The 17783-nt window shown below is 42.0% G+C and overlaps 1 protein-coding gene across 4 annotated transcripts in view; it reads right to left on the reverse strand.

Moving 5' to 3' along the window:
- The window catches only part of DCLK2 (doublecortin like kinase 2), a 92207-nt gene extending 75343 nt beyond the window's left edge, over positions 1–16864 (reverse strand). For all 4 annotated transcript variants that reach the window (XR_012651507.1, XR_012651506.1, XM_075034950.1 and 1 more), the window contains exons 1-2: positions 15744–16864; positions 1585–1919 (exon numbers count right to left, since the gene is read on the reverse strand). Coding sequence is in view for 2 of the 4 variants with exons in the window: in XM_075034950.1 (XP_074891051.1) it covers positions 1585–1919; positions 15744–16161 (753 nt within the window). In the remaining 2 variants the exon portion in view is untranslated. The remainder of the gene's footprint in view (positions 1–1584; positions 1920–15743) is intronic.
- Positions 16865–17783: the final 919 nt, after the last annotated feature.

Genomic DNA, 17783 nt, shown 5'->3' on the forward strand with positions numbered 1-17783 from the left:
CTGTGAGTTTCTACTGTATTAACAATGCAGTAGAAGAGGTGAATCTGAACCAAGAATCCTAGTTTTTTGCAGTTTCCTTTCTATCTACTTGCTTGAGAAGATTAAAATCATCTTATCTGAGACAGTAACAGAAGACTGCATAGGCAGAAGAGACTAATTACTGTATAATAAGTATCCTCAAAGCTATTTCATTATGAATTTAAACATGACTAAATCACATTTCAGATGTTCCTAGAAAGGATTCTTTCTTAACAAATCATGTTAACAAATCTCATTAAAAATCAAACCTATTAGAAGAACTAAAGAGCACATTATAGTACCACCCAATACCGAAAAATCAAGAGTCTCAGTGATGCATTTGCCTTGCTATATTTAATACCAAAGAACAGAACAAGTTCTTTTCAAGTACTTAATTATAAAAAGTGTATCCACAGCATGCACAACATAACCAGAGACAGACCTCATATCGAGACAAACTAAGTGTACTTGTTCTGCAATACATTGCTAGCAACTTTCAACACAAAAAGGTGCTTTTTAAGTAGTCTATAGGATTACAACCGTTACATAAAGCTTGACAATAAAAATTCCCACATCTGTTTGAACACAGTTGAAACTTTTACAAGTAGTTCATGCAAATATATAGGTATGCAGATGTGCAAAAACACCTGTTGAATGAGCAAGGACCATAATATTTAGTCAACAATACAATAGTTCAGGTACCTGATACTAAACGTGATCTACTTTGCAACCTGAGTTGCTCTGTATTACTAAAGTCACAATGCTGTCAAAGTTCCACGTCAGTCTCAAATAAAAGCATCAAGTATCAAAGTCCTGTTCCCATAAAGGGCTGAGTCATTAACCTGACTGATCAACAGCAAATGTATTCCTGACACTTAAACCTGGTGCAGCAAAACATTCTGTGGGCCACTCCTTTCTATTTCTGAGTGAGAATAAAAGACCTACCACATCATTAATCCTGGCAGCATGTTTTTGCAGTGGTAAAACTAAAAGCAAAAGCAAGTTGCAAAGATAGGACCACCCCACCTAATTATTCATTTCAGATAAAATTCTTGACCTTAGATCACGTCAGTTACTACCTCCAGAAAAACTTTTCAGTCCTTTTGCTACTTAAATAGCAATCTGTGGAACTGAAATGGAAGGAGGCAGCAACATTTTTCTTTAACTAGCCAGCACTACGTAGTAGTCTGAAAACATGACTCTGCTTCTGAAAACACATATGTATTTTAACAAGTTTGCCTTCAAATGTTTCAAATAAACTGTATTACTTAATCAACAGGTACCTTTTTTTAGCAATGCGATAGAGTTAGTATACAAAAACCATATTTTAAGATTTTTAAAAATGTTTTTGTACTTAGAATGTAAAGTGGTCAACTTCTTTTGCATTATACACAATTTTAATTTTTTGTAGCTATTAATAAAAATTTTAAAGGCTGCCATTTATTAAACTGTCCTTATTCAGAAGCAGGTTAAAGCATATACAGTAACAAGAATTCAAATTATGAAAACAAAGAAGAGTAGATTAAATTATCATTATTAGATGGTCACAGCAATTTATTCTCCTACCTGCTTTCCATCCAGTGTACAAAGTCTCTTGACTACACCCGAATCTAACTTAATGGCTTCTGTGATGTCAGTCAAGACCTGTTCGAAGGAGTGAGCAGTCTTCTTATTCAGCAGAATTCTCACAGCTTTCCGCGGTTTTACTCCACTCCTAATAACAGTCACTAATTTGGGTTTAATGAAATCTTTACTCTCCTTCACTTCACTCTTTGTGGATGTCAAAGATGTCAAGGATCGAGTGGACCCAGTCCTTATGTTCACACACCAGTTTGGATTGACATTCTTGGTGTAATCAACTTTGCGATATGGTTCATTGGATGCACATACATAACTTTCACCTGAAAAGAAGATGACATTTTCATAATTTAAGGGGTTTTGCAGCTTTTTTGGTCAATTTTTAAAAAAATGACAAGTTTTTCAGAGGAGTGATTTGCCTGTATTTCAACCACAGCCCGTTTGAATTGGAGGACTATAAATTATCAGAGCTTTCTACCCAAACAATATTCTCATAGAGTGGTTTCAACAGGTTTCAAAAGGCCTCTGGTTAATTAAAAAGAAAACAAAAAAAAACCCAAAACACTAAAGGGTAATGAAGGAGTTGAAGATATTTCCCATTTCTTTTGGATCGTAAGTTCTGACTGCAGTCATTTTGCAAGTGCTTAAATTATTTGAGCTCACAATACATGACATTAAGAGCATTCTCCTACAGCAAACATCCAGGTCCTTCCCTATATATTCCTCAAGTATACTCTTCAAGATGTGTACACATATACCTATGTTTAATAATGAATTATTTTAAAAGGAGGAAGTTTTAACAGAATAAAATTCAAGCATCTCAAGATCCTTGCCCTGAAGGACACATTAATTTACCAGGAGTTATTGCCTTTCTACCAAGGATACACTGTTGAAATGTATTCACCTCAACATCTTTTAGACCAACAAGCACCTGCTGAGGCCACAAATGAGACTTTGAGACTGCAGGAATATGAAAAGACATTGACACTTCCCCATTTTAATTTCTTTCCTAATTCAAAGCCTGCACTGCTGATATCTCCTGAAGTCATGAAAGGGAGGTCAGAGGACAAAATGTGTTATCACAGGCTAGTAATACATACCTTTACATCAAATTATTTAAAGTGGCACTAGCTATGATGCAGACCTAAGGAATTTGTTACTTTTCTCCATTCCTTGACATAATGCAAGCCTGGAGACTAACTGGCTTTTTTTTTTTAGAAGAGAACAGTTTTCTCTTCAAACTGCTGTTTGTTGTTCACCACAACTCTTAATGTCTGACAGCAATATTCAAGGTGTAGATCATGACAAAGGACATCTTTAACTCTGGGTTATTTCTGTAACCCACATCCTTGGGGTCTCACAAGATGACATCCAAAGACTTTTTCTAAGAGGCAGAGTATTGCCAGAAGGATGAAAGGGAAGCATTCCACACTGACGTTAACACATCATTCCTCCAGGCAGAAGAGCTACCTGTATCTTAAAAAGCTTAGCCTGTTTTAAGATTAAAGCTACACACTCAAGGTCACTGGTGGAACAAACCAAACTCACCTCCTATATACAAAGCAAGAGGAGTAAAGAGTACATGCACATCTATTGGACAGTATTGTAGAAGTTACAAAATGTATACCTATGTTTAGATACACACTAGAAAACTTTTAAACAATACTTTTACTTTCTGAACTCTAGTTTGGAGAGCTGATTTAGCTTAGAAGTTGTATAGCTTATTGTAAAAGCAAGATAGTAAACTATTTTCAAACCCCTGAAGAATTACTGTGAGCTGAAAGACTTTTTCATGTTTCTTTCCCATACCAATTACACTGCTTTCTAATTTATCTTGTATTTAGACGTTGTTGAACGTTTACTTGCTGTATTTGAAACAGAACAGATTATAGTTAAGTCAAGAATGATTTTGTTTGGGAGAGTTTGGCAGCCAGTTCTGCCTTCACAAGCATCACTGGGACCGTACTCCACTGAGGTGCAAAGAAACAATTTGGTGTGAGGTTTTATGGATGCCACTGCCTTGCCTGTATTCTTTCTCTTCACTCATCCCCATCATTCCTCCTCATATTCATAGACCAAGTGGTGCACAAAACAGAAACCAATACAGACAAAACCAAGACTCTTCCTCTTTCCCCGAAAAAAGAGCAAAGAAAAATGAGCTGGTTTCAGCCCATAAACTCCTTGAATGGGATTTGCACACAGCTGCCATACTAGCACTAATCTACAGGTAGGGGAAAAAAAAAACAAACCACACAGTTTAGGAAGAACTGTGGTGGCCTAGATGCTTATGCTGCCCCAGAACTACACGCTAAGTTTCAGCAAGTCTCCAAGCAATCTGATTTAGTCAGACCTGCTTTGAGCAAGACATTGGATGAGATGATCTCAGAAGGTCTCTTCCTAACTAAATTATCCTATGATTCTAAATAGGCAGACAGTTCTCTTTCAACAGCTGTTTTCAGAAACCTTTCACTCATCTATCCTGTTATTGTGAAATAGCATGTGATATTCAAGTTTCATTACAGCAGCTCAGCTGCAACAGAAAGCAAAGGCTTCCCCCTTTACATCCTCTAATACTAGATTCAAAGGGCTATGCTTATTTTCTGAACAATTTCTAATAAGCCATGAAGCTGTCTGTCTCTAAACACAGTGCTGCCAAATAAGAAGCATCTCAAAGAAACTGGTAGTTCTAATTCATACCAATAGATTTACTAACATTATAACTGCTGATATTTTGTTTTTCTCCCCTCTACAACTAGTTTACTGTGTGACATAGAACCCTGGCATGGTTTAACCCAGCCGGCAACTAAGCACCACACAGCCGCTTGCTCACTCCTGGTGGGATGGGGGAGAGAAAATCAGAAGGATAAAAGCAAGAAAACTTGTGGGTTGAGATAAAGACAGTTTAATAGGTAAAGCAAAAGCTGTGCACGCAAGCAAAGCAAAACAAGGGATTCATTCACTACTTCCCATCAGCAGGCAGATGTTCAGCCATCTCCAGAAAAGCAGGGCTCCATCATGCGTAATGATTACCTGGGAAGACAAACGCCATCATCCCGAATGTCGTTCCCCCCACCTTTCTCCTTCTTCCCCAAGCTTTATATGCTGAGTATGATGTCATATGGTCTGGAATATCCCTTTGGTCAGTTGGGGTCAGCTGTCTCTGCTCTGTCCCCTCCCAACTTCTTGTGCACCCTCAGCCTGCTTGCTGGTGGGGTGGGGCGAGAAGCAGAAAAGGCCTTGACTCTGTGTGAGCACTGCTCAGCAATAACCAAAACATTCCTATGTTATCAACAGTGTTTTCAGCACAAATCCAAAAGACAGCCCCATACTAGCTACTATGAAGACAAGTAATTCTATCCCAGCCAAAATCAGCACACTTAGGACAATTTTTTCCATGATTACATGCTAAATTTTTTATGGATGCACCTAGCAAGTGACTTTGTTTTTTGTGTGTGCGTGTTGGTTAAGAATGCTAATTATTATTTTGTCCTACAAAAAATGAACAGAAGGTAATTTAGTCATTATTCTGGGTGTATAATATCAGGCATTCAACTTTGGAAAGTCCTTGACCACTTGCTTTGAAGCTTACTGATCTGCATAAGACTTTGGTAATGTTCAATCATCCTCTGATAATAATTTATATATAAATAAACCTGAAAGCATCCTGCACTTGACAATACATTTCTAAACACACTGAGTGCCCTAGCATCTCAAAGATTTTACATAAGCTTCAATACATGAAGTTACCTATCACTTCAGAGTAACCTCTTCAATGCAGCCTGTCCAGCTGCGTGCAAAAGAGTTAAATTCTAGCCATCAGCACTACAAGGTACCTCAAAACTCACCATCATTGAGCAACTTCAGAATTATCCTTTCAAAATCAAAAAGAATGCACTTCCTAAACCATAAAAAAAACCAAAAAATGCACACAAGACAATTCAAAGTTACACCTTAGGGGCAAAGCTTAAATTAATAAAGTTAAAAAAAAACCCCAAACAACACAAAACCCTCTCAAAATTAAGACTATTTCAAAACAGACTCTCCAACTTGAAATAAATTAATTGCTTTATATAAAGAAGATAGAGAACAAAAGGTCCCTTTGCTACAGGATTTACCATAGAAGAATCTCAATATGGTATGCCAGCTTTGTCTTTTATGGACACGTATCGTAACAGACTATCTTCTTTATACTATCATGAAATGTGATCTACTGTCAGAGCAGTACTACAACACCATTTAGGACAGCAGAAATTGTCCTGTTATAAAATTTTCAGTCAGTATTAATCCAAAAGGATCTTTATTTCTTTAAAATAGTAGTGTAAAACTCTTTACCTTCTACTAGTTCCCTTGCTCGATTAATGAATAAAATAATTTCTTGATTATCTGAATAGGTTGCAATACCCATTTACTACAGATTTCTTCTTATTATTTCTTTTCCTTTATGCAGAGGTCTTAGTTTTCTTTTTCTGATGAAAAAAATAGGAAGTGCTTTCAACTTAAAACAACATAATACCTGTAAAGAATGAATTTCAAATAACTTGTTTCAACTGCATATAGCCGAGCCTTAAATTGAAGCACAAACTATTTTAGCTTTAAAAAAAAAAAGTATCTGGCAAAACTGATTGCAAAATTTCCTATAATTGGCAGATATAGGAATGACTAATTAATTTAAAACCGTAGTATATTACAGATTGTTTAGTAAGTGTTTTAAATTCTACGCCTGCTTTCTTATACCAGTCACATAAACTAAACTTAGTAACACAGGTTCTACACGGAAAACAGATTTTACAACTACACCTGCAAGGCAGGCACATTTGGCAGGATTAGAGCAAGGACTGTAAGTGAGAAAACACATGCACCGAGTGATTTGCTTGGTTCATGACTTAAAAGACAAAGGCCAAAGTTTTTACTCTGTTGAAATTACTACTTCAACTGATGATGATTTCACCACAGCCAGGACTTCACCCACGGTTTCCAAGTTCTATTGAGAACTTTGCAAAATACCAAAAAAAAATGCTAGAAACAAATATAGTTAGGAAACCAATTGTTGCTTTCTGCATAAAGAATGATTTTCTAGGAATGAGTTAAACATTGATTTGTTTAGTTTAACAGAGGTATAGGACTGATTATTCAACAGAAGAAAATATTTAAGAAAAAAAATGGCAAGGTAGGTTGAATCACACCTATAAAGTTCACTACAGGAAACTTTCCTACAGAATGGTGTAATGAAAAAGCATGCCTAAGAAAACACCCCCCCTTGATGAGCAGGCATTAATTTTTTAACACTGTGCTATTATTTAATTTGTTATTTTAGCCATCCTCCTGAGTAGAAAATGCATTTTTGTATGTTTGTCTGGAAAAAACATCAAGTCATTTGTAAGAGTATTCTCTCTCTTTTATGTTACATTTTGTAGGTAAAAACAAAATGTACATTACACCTGACAGTGTAATGTTACACATAATATTTGCTCACAGCTTTAACTTATGACCTGATTTTGAATCTGCTTGGGATTAATTAATGTATAATACACACTTCTGATAATCTCCACACTCTCCTAGAAAACCAGTATTTGTGAAATGTAACATACAGCACTTCATTTTGGGGAGGTTTAAACCAGTCAAATTGATGTCAAACTTTGTTAACAAAGTAACAGATAACTTTACAGTTAAAATTACATACATAAATAAGCCTGGCTGTTTCACTAAATGCCTTGACTGAGTGTCTAGCCTAAATACATATCATCTCAATTACTAAGAAAATCTTTTCTGAGACTTCAGTGGCATTTTGATCAGGCTGCAGCTCAGGCTGTAGCTTTTTTTGTCATTTGTACATCTACAGCCCTAGAAAGTTGACACAACTTCACGAACAGGCATAAACAATACTTCAAATATTCACATTGCTGACTTTGATATGGTCAATTTTACGGTTTGAAGGCCCACTTTCCAATTATAGTCTTGAAAGATTTTAAAGCTAATGCATACTAGCCTTAACTGGCACATAGTCATAGCAGTTACATTACTGGGAAAAAAAGACCATGTTTTTAGCTTACATTAGCATTAACATGAATCAGCTCCCTAGTTTTTAGACTAGATCATGAAGTTAGTCACTAACATTACATTGAGATTTGCAGGTAAAGAAGTAAACTATAGACTAATGAAGTAGAAAAATCTATTAAGAAACACTTTCTTCTTTTTTTTTTTTAATGCAGAAAAAAATGCAAGAATTACAGACGTAGGTTACAGCTGGGACTCTGAATGCAGCCAGACTATTCTACAGCAGAAAGTTTAACCAGGCTGCAGAGCAGTTTTGACAGAAGTATGAAACGTCCTTATAAGTTGGCATTGTAATTTCAACAGAGCATATGTGTCATCCATCCGATGCTTCATGACAGTACCCAGAGCAATCTAAAAGTGTCAGTTCTTTCACGAAGAAATCCTGCTACCACCTAAAATTCCTCAAATGGGGCATATGCTCACTTAAAAGGAGTAACATCTGCTGATATTTTGGGTCACAATACAAACAAATGGAGTAAGTTTACTTCTGAAGCTCTATGTCTTATTAACATCAGAAAAACAACTAGAAGACATGAAACATTGCCTATTAACAAGAAAACATTACCTGCCTTTAAATAATTTACCTGTACTGCATTAATAACCAGATGCACTATCCATGAAGCAAGACCTGTGTGTTTGCTGTGCATATACAGTTTAAGCACACTATAGCGTTCCAGTTTCAGAGAGCTAACAGTGGAAACATGCATGATACTCGCCACTCCCTCACAACAGTAAAATACAGATGAACACAGAGAATGGATAAAAGAGAAAATAAGACTATGTTGGTCAATTTGACTGATAAATAGCCATAGACCACCAGTAGTCTAAATACTGGTTTGCTTACTTAAAAACTCATCTACAAAGGTTTTCTTTTGCCATCTGTTTCTTCAATGCTGTTATTCACAGGAAACATGTCTAGCTCACCTTTCAAGATATAAATGCAAGGATAAAGAGAGTAGGGTGTATGTGAACTCTCAAAACTTCAGCCATGCAGTTTTAGGTACCGATAGGAAAAGAGGGATGTATCTTGTTCTTTTGTATCGCAAGTGTACATCACTTGCAACTATGTGCAGTTTTGAGGAAACACAGCTGCCTGACAACTTGGGGTTCTTCACAGCACAAGTTTTGTGAGCTGAAGCCCACTGCTAGGCCTTTAACCTAGAAATGTTCAGACTTTTTGTCCTTAAAAACAGACTACTGAAGAAAGACTTGTAGATATTGCACTTCCCTTAGCATTAGGTTAAAAAACAACTGTGGATAGGCCATGTAGTAGGTAATGCAAGGAAGCAATTAAGTGTACAACACTCAAAAATCCCAAGTTGGGATATTTGAAACAAAAGTCTTTGAACAAGGTTTTCTGGCTTGCTTTTTGCAAGTTGTTAACAAACACTAACTACTATCTCCTGAGAATCACATAAAGCATCATGTTTTTAAATGACATGCTACATAACAGAGAATGATATAGCTGACACAGGTAAAAACATCCCTACAGAAAGAAAACCGTTAGTCTCCATATTTTTTAAGCTTGTGCTCCCAGGAAGCACATAGGACAGGGCAGGTTTCTAGGTACATTTCATCTATCCATCTCACGTTCCTCAGCTTCTTTTGGTGGAATTCATTAGTTTCAAGGATGCCAAAAGCTGCTTATTCAGCATAGCACAGTAGTTATTAGGGCTACTACCCTTCTCACTTTAGGAATCGCAAGAGAGTACCCTTTTTGTGTTCTGTAACACAAAGCCAAGCAGATTTCCAGAACAGTATATTTACAGCATGTATAAAAGGGCTGATCTAATAATAAAACAAACCCTGTTATGAAGGATTAGGTTATTTAGATCTCTCTTTCCTTCCTTTCACAGAACTTCCTTCCTCATCAGTTTCTTAGGATTCCTTCACTTTCACGTGACCTCCAATAACCCTGTATAAGTCACGATCTTCATCTATAGCATTTAAGTTCCCCATGCACTTTTTAAAACCTGGGATGACAACCAGGATTTTAGAAGAAGACTAATTGCTCCTAGTTCTCTTCTGACTTTATTTAGTCAGGAAGTTCAGGTGACAGCTTCCTACAAGCTTTCACAGAACAGTTGAGGTTGGAAAGGACCTCTGGAGGTCATCTGGTCCAAGCACCTGCTCAGGCAGAGTAAAAGCTTTCTTTCAGAAGACAGTTAAGGCCACCCGGTATCAAACTCACCCAATGCCACATGCCTCCTCCACAGTAAGTAAATAACTCTTTTTGGGTAAATTACATTTCTCCCATCCCTGAAACTAAGAGATGCACAGTGGTGGAACTATTTTATTTTGCTTGGATGGGAAGTTAACTAACAATTACATCCATATTTCACAGCCACACCCCACTGCTCCAGGACTGTGTAACTATTTGAACATATATTTGTGATTCGAACATGTATTTGGAAGCATATGCTCTTAATGTTTTTTAATCCTTCTTTTATCCTTCCTTTTTACCCTTTGTTAAACCCGCTACATTTGCCTCTTTTTAAAGCATTACAGCTTTTGGCTTTAGTGCAGGAAGGTAATCATACCTTCTGGAAAAAGCAAAAATACAAACTGCCTACTTGGTGTTAACATCTGCTTGCCCTGACAAAAGATATTCTTGACCTAATATAACAGCATGCATTGACTAGAATCACAGATACTTAAGCAGGATTAAAATGTAATATGCAGTAACAATAACAATGATCTAAGGCAGAAAATACTTGGATTGTTCAATACCTCATTTCAAAAACATTCTTTTACTCTGTATTAGTGTGGCAGAGCCCATTTCCTCAAAGCAGATGTTCTCCTGTGCTACATGTCTTAGCCATGCATTAGGACTGCCCTGCTCAGAACCTTCCCACCTCCTGCCCAAAGACTTCCCTACAGGTGCCTGTTGATTGTCTGCACAACTGTGCAGACAGAACTACTGACATTTTATAAAGGACTGTATTAATTAAGCATTGTAGTTGAAAGAATGAAGACTCTTAGCAATGCTTCCTACCTAGGGAACTAGAGAAATTCCCTATCACATGCCAAATCAACATAACTTTTCTTGCCAGGAATAGTCTACGTTTGGTTTCCTCTCCCAAAATCCAACAGTATCTCCCAACTCTGCAGGAGACCTTAACATGGATCAGGATCCTCCATGTCTTTGACTACCAAGACAATGAAAGCACAGAATAGCAAGACAGAGCACGACTGACATCAATGTAAAACACAAACCTCAGCACTAAAGAACTGCACAGTTCTTACTATTACCATTGTGCTATGCTTTAGGAAGTTTACATTTTTAAAGAAAACTGAAGGATTTAGACAAACACTTAGTTAACTTTGGCAGAGAATAAAAATGAAACTATTATTCTATTATTGCTATTGAAGGGAAAATATAAAATTACACATGGAATCTCCTATTCAAAACTAAACAGTAGTGTAATGTCTGATAGTAAGTTGAAAGAAAGAAAACTATAAGAAAGTCGTAATATTCCCAATCCCCATCTCCTCTCTGGATCTGTCTGCTCAAACAAGATCAGGAGCAGCCAATGAAATTCTTCACTCCTCCCATTCCAAGAAAGCAATGAAAACTGTCAAACTCATAAGCCATCATGTTCCCTAATCTACAGGGGCTGGGAATATAAATGATATTTGCCTAGGCTGGTCCAGCAGAGCATGCTTTTTTGACTGTCATATCCAGTTAAGAAAAGCAATATGCTTAAAATGCAGCTTGCCAATTTTTGACTAACAAACGTGATCTGGTCAAATTTTTAACTAACTCAACCTGCAACAGTAATACTTGAAATCTACAGTATGTTTGTGCATTAGCTACTTTCCTCTTAAAATGATAAACAGTAAAACACATTGCCAAATACGGCCAAACCCCAAAAAGCATTCATCAGTGAGTCAGTTCAGCTAGTTTGGACTATTATGATACAGAATTTGATATTGCCAGCTTTTACACCCCAGAAAGATATTAACCCAATAAATGGCAAACAGTCCTTAAAGAGCTTGCCTGCACTGGTGCACGTCAATGTCCAAGAGCTACGCACACAGGCTTGAGTTTAGGGAGGCTTACTGCAGATCTTGCTGGCTTGGCAAAGGTGGCTGAGCACTCACCTTCTGCTCACTTCATAGAGCTGCTACTACTGAACCTGAACTGGTGCGATTCCATGTACCAGTTCAACAACACTGATGAGGAAATAGTTAGTGACCTACTACGCCATCTGGACACTCACAAATCTATGGGACCAGATGGGATCCATCCAAGAGTACTGAGGGAGCTGGCGGAGGTGCTTGCCAAGCCATTCTCCATCATCTATCAGCAATCCTGGTCAACAGGGAGGTCCCAGAGGACTGGAGGCTTGCCAGTGTGACGCCCCTTTACAAGAAGGGTCGGAGGGAGGATTCGGGGAACTACAGGCCTGTCAGCCTGCCCTCGGTACCGGGGAAGGTTGTGGAACAGTTTGTCTTGAGAGCAGTCTCATGGCAAGTCCAGGATAAGAAGGGGATCAGGCCCAGTCAGCATGGGTTTACGAAAGGCAGGTCCTGCTTGACCAACCTGATCTCCTTCTGTGACCAGGTGACCCACCTAGTGGATGAGGGAAAGGCTGTGGATGTTATCCACCTTGACTTCAGCAAGGCCTTTGACACTGTCTCTCACGGCATACTACTTGAGAAGCTGGCATCTCGTGGCTTGGACAAGTGTACTCTTCACTGGCCAAGCCCAGAGGGTTGTGGTGAATGGGGTGAAATCCAGTTGGCAGCGGGTCACAAGTGGTGTTCCCCAGGGCTCGGTGTTGGGGCCAGTTCTGTTTAAGATCTTTATCAATGATTTGGATGAGGGGATTGAGTGCACCCTCAGCAAGTTTGCAGATGACACCTAGTTGGGAGGCAGGGTTGATCTGCTCGAGGGTAGGAAGGCTCTACTGAGGGATCTGGACAGGCTGGATCGATGGGCCGAGGCCAGTTGTATGAAGTTCAACCAGGCCAAGTGCCAGGTCCTGCACTTGGGTCACAGTAACCCCATGCAGCGCTACAGGCTTGGGGAAGAGTGGCTGGAAAGCTGCCCGGCAGAAAAAGACCTCGGGGTGTTGGTTGACAGCCGGCTGAACATAAGCCAGCAGTGTTCCCAGGTGGCCAAGAAGGCCAACGGCATCCTGGCCTGTATCAGAAATAGCGTGGCCAGCAGGAGCAGGGAGGTGATTGTCCCCCTGTACTCATCACTGGTGAGGCTGCACCTCGAGTCCTGTGTTCAGTTTTGGGCCTCCCACTACAAAAAAGACATTGAGGTGCTGGAGCGTGTCCAGAGAAGGGCAACCAAGTTGGTGAAGGGTCTAGAAAACAGGTCCTGTGAGGAGCAGCTGAGGGAGCTGGGGCTGTTTAGTCTGGAGAACAGGAGGCTGAGGGGAGACCTTATCACTCTCTAGAACTACCTGAAGGGGACTTGTAGCAAGGTGGGTGCTGGTCTCTTCTGCCAGGTGGCTGGAGATAGAATGAGAGGAAATGGCCTCAAGGTGTAGCAAGGGAAGTTTAGGTTGGATATTAGGAAAAATTTCTTCACTGAGAGGGTTGTCAGACATTGGAATAGGCTGCCCAGGGAAGTGCTGGAGTCACCATCCCTGGAGGTATTCAAAAACCACTTAGACAAGGTACTCCAGGACATGGTTTAGCGGAGATGGATGATGGTTGGACTCGATCTTTAAGGTCTTTTCCAACCTAAATGATTCTATGATGTGCAGACTAGTCAATTAAGTAATACATCAAGTAGCCATGTTCGGTCTGGTGTTCAGCCTATAGCTGGCATACACAACAGCACTTTAATTTTATCCTCCTTTCTGAAAACTAAAAAGCAATACAACAAAACACCATTCAAAACTAATTCTGGTGCTATTGCAGTTCAAACTTTAGAATATCACCAATGTTCAAGTATTTATTCTAGAGCAGAAATTCAACTTTGCTGTGCTGGAACTACAAGAAATAAAATAAACTCAAATCAGATCCTCTTCTAGGATCTTAAGAACAAAACAGCTGGCAAAAAGCTCAGATAATTTCAAGGAAATGACGTATTTGCTACTTGTTTGCTTTCTTCCCACCCCTGTATATGCTTTCCTTTCTTTGTATAGTGATTAGACTTACACTGGTAAAGTTCTTGGCATGCTAATTGGAGAACATACTAATTCAATTATGATGCTACGCATTTTCTTAAGATTCCCAAGAGTTGTATTGGTCATGGATAGATGACCAAGTAATTGGGACTCTTTTTTTCCACTTTTATTTTACTGAGAAAGCAGGGAAGTGGCATTTCAGTGGTGACATTTGTTTTGCTTCATTCTTCCAGTAAAGAGCAATGACAAAGGTCACTCTTTGTATTTGACCAGACAGGAAGTAAGTTTTTATTTTAAAGTTAATAACTGAAAGCAGAGTTGTGAGAGTATACGCTGCACTTATACTGTTGGCCAGCAAGTCATTTTGTCTTTGTTTTAAGCCATAAAAGCTTAAGATCATTCCTTCTGCAACATTTCAAAAGTCACCCCAAGTAATCATTAGTTTATCCAATTTTTGCTTTGTCTCCTTTCCCTACCATCCCCACTCCAGCATCTTTTTTTTTTTTTTTTAGCTATCTCTAAATTAATCACCAAATCATAGAAAAGTCTTTGGTTGATTTCACATTTATTTTATTACCACAGAGTTGGCATTTGACTCTAAAATCATTTCACATTTCCTCTGTTTTGACTATGGAACAGCCTTATGGTAGATCACATGATGGGGAAAGCCCACAGGCACTATGTTACTATGATGAAGTGCATTTTCATGCATACCTTTTTTAAGTGAGACCCCCTTGATACAGCAAATGCTGTAGCCTCTCCCTTCCTCTTACATGTTCTGGGGTGGCTGGTCCCTAACACCCAGTGCCTTTACTGGTGGATTATATAAAGGTCTTCAGGTTCCCTTTCTCATCAAATTCTCCAGGTGTGATTCAGCATTGCTTTGAAAATGCAAGTTTCCAAATCAAAGCTTAAAGGACTCACAGCTGAAAGCCTGAAAACGATGAGGCATTAGAAGACCTACAAATCCTACTACTTCATTAATGCAAATCAGCTACATGTGGCATATAGAGTAACTGGGTGGAGGACTGCAGTGGTTGATATATTAGATAACTGAGAAGCATCAAGTGTAAATTGATTATGAACCTCACAGCATGCACAACATAACCAATACATTAGAAAGGCTGATTCATGTAATGCTGAGTTTAAACTGCATTTTAAGACACCAGTTGAGAACACAGGTGAATTCTGCTCTTTGTCCTGCTAATTATCATTCCCTACAAAAAAAGAGGCATATGTTTCATTCAGAAAAAAGTACATCTGGCCCCATTTTGAGATTTAGTCAAGTGCTGCTCTGCTCAGACTTGCAAGGTCTACATAACCTTAGCAGCTAAGTCCCATTATCAACAGCTACTTAGGGACAATTCTGAAGAGCATTTGATTCTATAAAATGCTTTTGAAAGTCAGACAAGGTAGATAATTCCCTCTATGACTCTGATCATATTTGAAAATAGGACTTTACACCAATCTGTTTCAGTGGTAGGGTATAATATCCCTTTTCACAGCACAGGGGCTTTCTCTCCGAAAGCTTAAGCCACAGCAATGCATCAATGACTGTCAGAGAACTAAATTATAGTATTTCCCTCTCTTACAAATGGACATGACTGAAAGGTAGCCAAGAACTTTGCTATGGTTCTTGTAGATGAAAAGAGTACCTGCTGCTTAACTACCATTAGAGTCAACCCACACACATTACAGACAGCACCTGTCTGGGTGATGGGAGAAGTGGACGGTCCACACTGGGAAAATGAGGCCTACCGCACCTCACAGCGGCAGGCAACCCCAGCCCACCTGACCTCAGGGGCTCCCACGGCTGCCAATTTTCAGCAAGGTGACCTCTCTCAGCTCTGAACAGGGTAGCGAGAGGAAAGCCCACCCCAGGGAGAGCCTGCAACCCGCCATCAGGCCCCACGCCACCTCCTGCTGGACCTCGACGTGCCAGGGCAGAGCTGCCCACAGCCTGCGCCCTACTTGCCCCCGGCCCGGTAGAGCCCCCCTCACCTTCCACCAGCTCATCCAGGCTGGTGAGCTTCTTGCTGCCATCGATGGTGTAGATGGTGCGGACGCCCTGGGGCAGGTTCACGTTGTCCGACAGGGACCGGGTGAGCTCAACGAGGAGGGCGTCGAAGGAGCGGAAGCGGTCGGTGGAGATGGCGTACACCAAGCCCTTGAAGTACCTGTCCCCGTTGCGGTAGAAGCGGGCTTTCCGGGCTTTCTTCTCCGAGCTGAGCGCCTGCAGGGTCCGCGTCCGGTAGAGGCTGCAGTGGGCGCTGTGCGCCGGGCTGGGGATCAGCCCGTTGCCCCGCGGCCCCGCGCCGCCGCCGCCGGAGCCGCTGCCGCCGCGGCGCGGCCCGGCGCGCTGCTGCCTCTTGTCCCGCTCCTCGAAGTGCTCCAGCTCGATGCTCCGGCTGCTCGCCATGGGGAGCTGCCCGCCCGCCCTCCCAGCTCCGCTGGGACCCAGGCCGGCTACGGGCTGCTAAGCCTGCCCCCACGCTTGCAAAGACTCCGGTCGCTCAATTCAGCATCGCGCCCGGCCTCTCTCGCCGGGAGGGCTGCGGGTGACCGCGGCAACCCGACCTGCCCCGCAATCGCGGCTCCGGCTGCCGCTCGCTCCGCCGCTACCCGCTGCTCCGCCCGCAGGCGAGCACAAAAGCATCCCTCATGCCTTAACTCGGCGCCTGGCGGCTACAGGCGATGCCGGGGAGGGTGCGAGCGCACGGCCGGGAGGCGGGAGGCTCGGGGAAGCCCCACGGCCGCGCCCCCGCGCCGTGCCCATGCAGGCTCGCACAATGCGGAGGACGCCGGTTGCGCGCAGGTCCCCTCCTCAGCCTCTTCTCTGCTGACTCCGCGGGAGAGAGGTGGTGGGGACGCAGCGCCTGTTCCGCCAGCTCCCGCCTGGCTCCGGATCTGGCTCTGGTCCCGGTCCCGGCGCGGGGGCACCAGGACCCCTGGCGGCGCCAGCGGCCGCCAGTCAGCGTGAGGAGCGGCGCAACCTCCCGGGTCCTCCCGCGAGCAAGGGCGCTGCTAGCGCCCGCCTCAGAAAGAAAACAACCGCAGCAGCGGATCCGGCGGGACGAGCGTAGAGCCGCGGCCCGGCCGCTGGCGGTGAAGCGCGGGCGGGGCGGGGCTGCTGCCGGGCCCTAGAGCCGGGCGGGCGGCGCAGCCTTTGGCGGAGACGCGCGGCCGCTGTGAGGGCGGGCGCGAGGAGGGGCGGGCAGGGGCGGCGCCATCTTCGGCTCCAGGCGGGCGCTGTGGCGGAGCGGGGCGAGAGCTGCGTTGGTGCCGCGGCCGGCTTCTCGGCGGGGCTCAGGTGACGAAGCGAGAGGGGAAGGGGGTCCTTGTAGGAAAGGAGAAGGATTCGGGGGAAAGCAGCTTTCCCGCAGGGGCAGCGCTGTCCCTCTCGCGGCGGTTCTGACAGGACTTGTCCATCGAACCACCGCCCCCTCCGGCGTACCAGTGGAGCTGTCTGCTAGCCCTCGCCTGGCCGTACTTTGACCCAGTTACTCGGTTAAAATGCAAAAAATGCCTCGAGGGCTCCTTTCTATGTGGCCTTCTCCCTAAAATGCATCTCCCAGAACAGAAAACTGCGTATCCCTGTGATTTCCCTTTTTCGTTTGTGAACGCCACTGCTACTGAACTTCCTACCCTCTCTGAGGAACCAAATAAGCCCAACTCCCGTTCCCACAGTCTTAACCTCCTCAACGTGCTTTAGCCCAAGGTTCACAGATTCCCCAGGTAGTTTCTCAATGCTCCCTAGGCCGCTCAAGCCAAAGTAACTTTTGGCAGATACGTTGAAATAGATGCGATTTCAACTTTTTTTCAACTTATTTTCAACTACTACAGAATATAGTTTCTTTTCTTGATGTAATGAGTACATTAAAAATGTAAAAGGCATTTGCAACTAGATACAGGTCTTAGCTTTTTTTTTTTTTCAGGTCTCTTGCTTTGGGAGATTCCAGCTGTGTTACCTCATTACAGGGGGTCACAGTTTCTGCTCTTTTGTGCTGGGCCCATAAGAACCTTTGCCCATCCTTCACACTG

Source organism: Buteo buteo, chromosome 1 (genome assembly GCF_964188355.1).
Source record: "Buteo buteo chromosome 1, bButBut1.hap1.1, whole genome shotgun sequence".
NCBI lineage: Eukaryota > Metazoa > Chordata > Aves > Accipitriformes > Accipitridae > Buteo > Buteo buteo.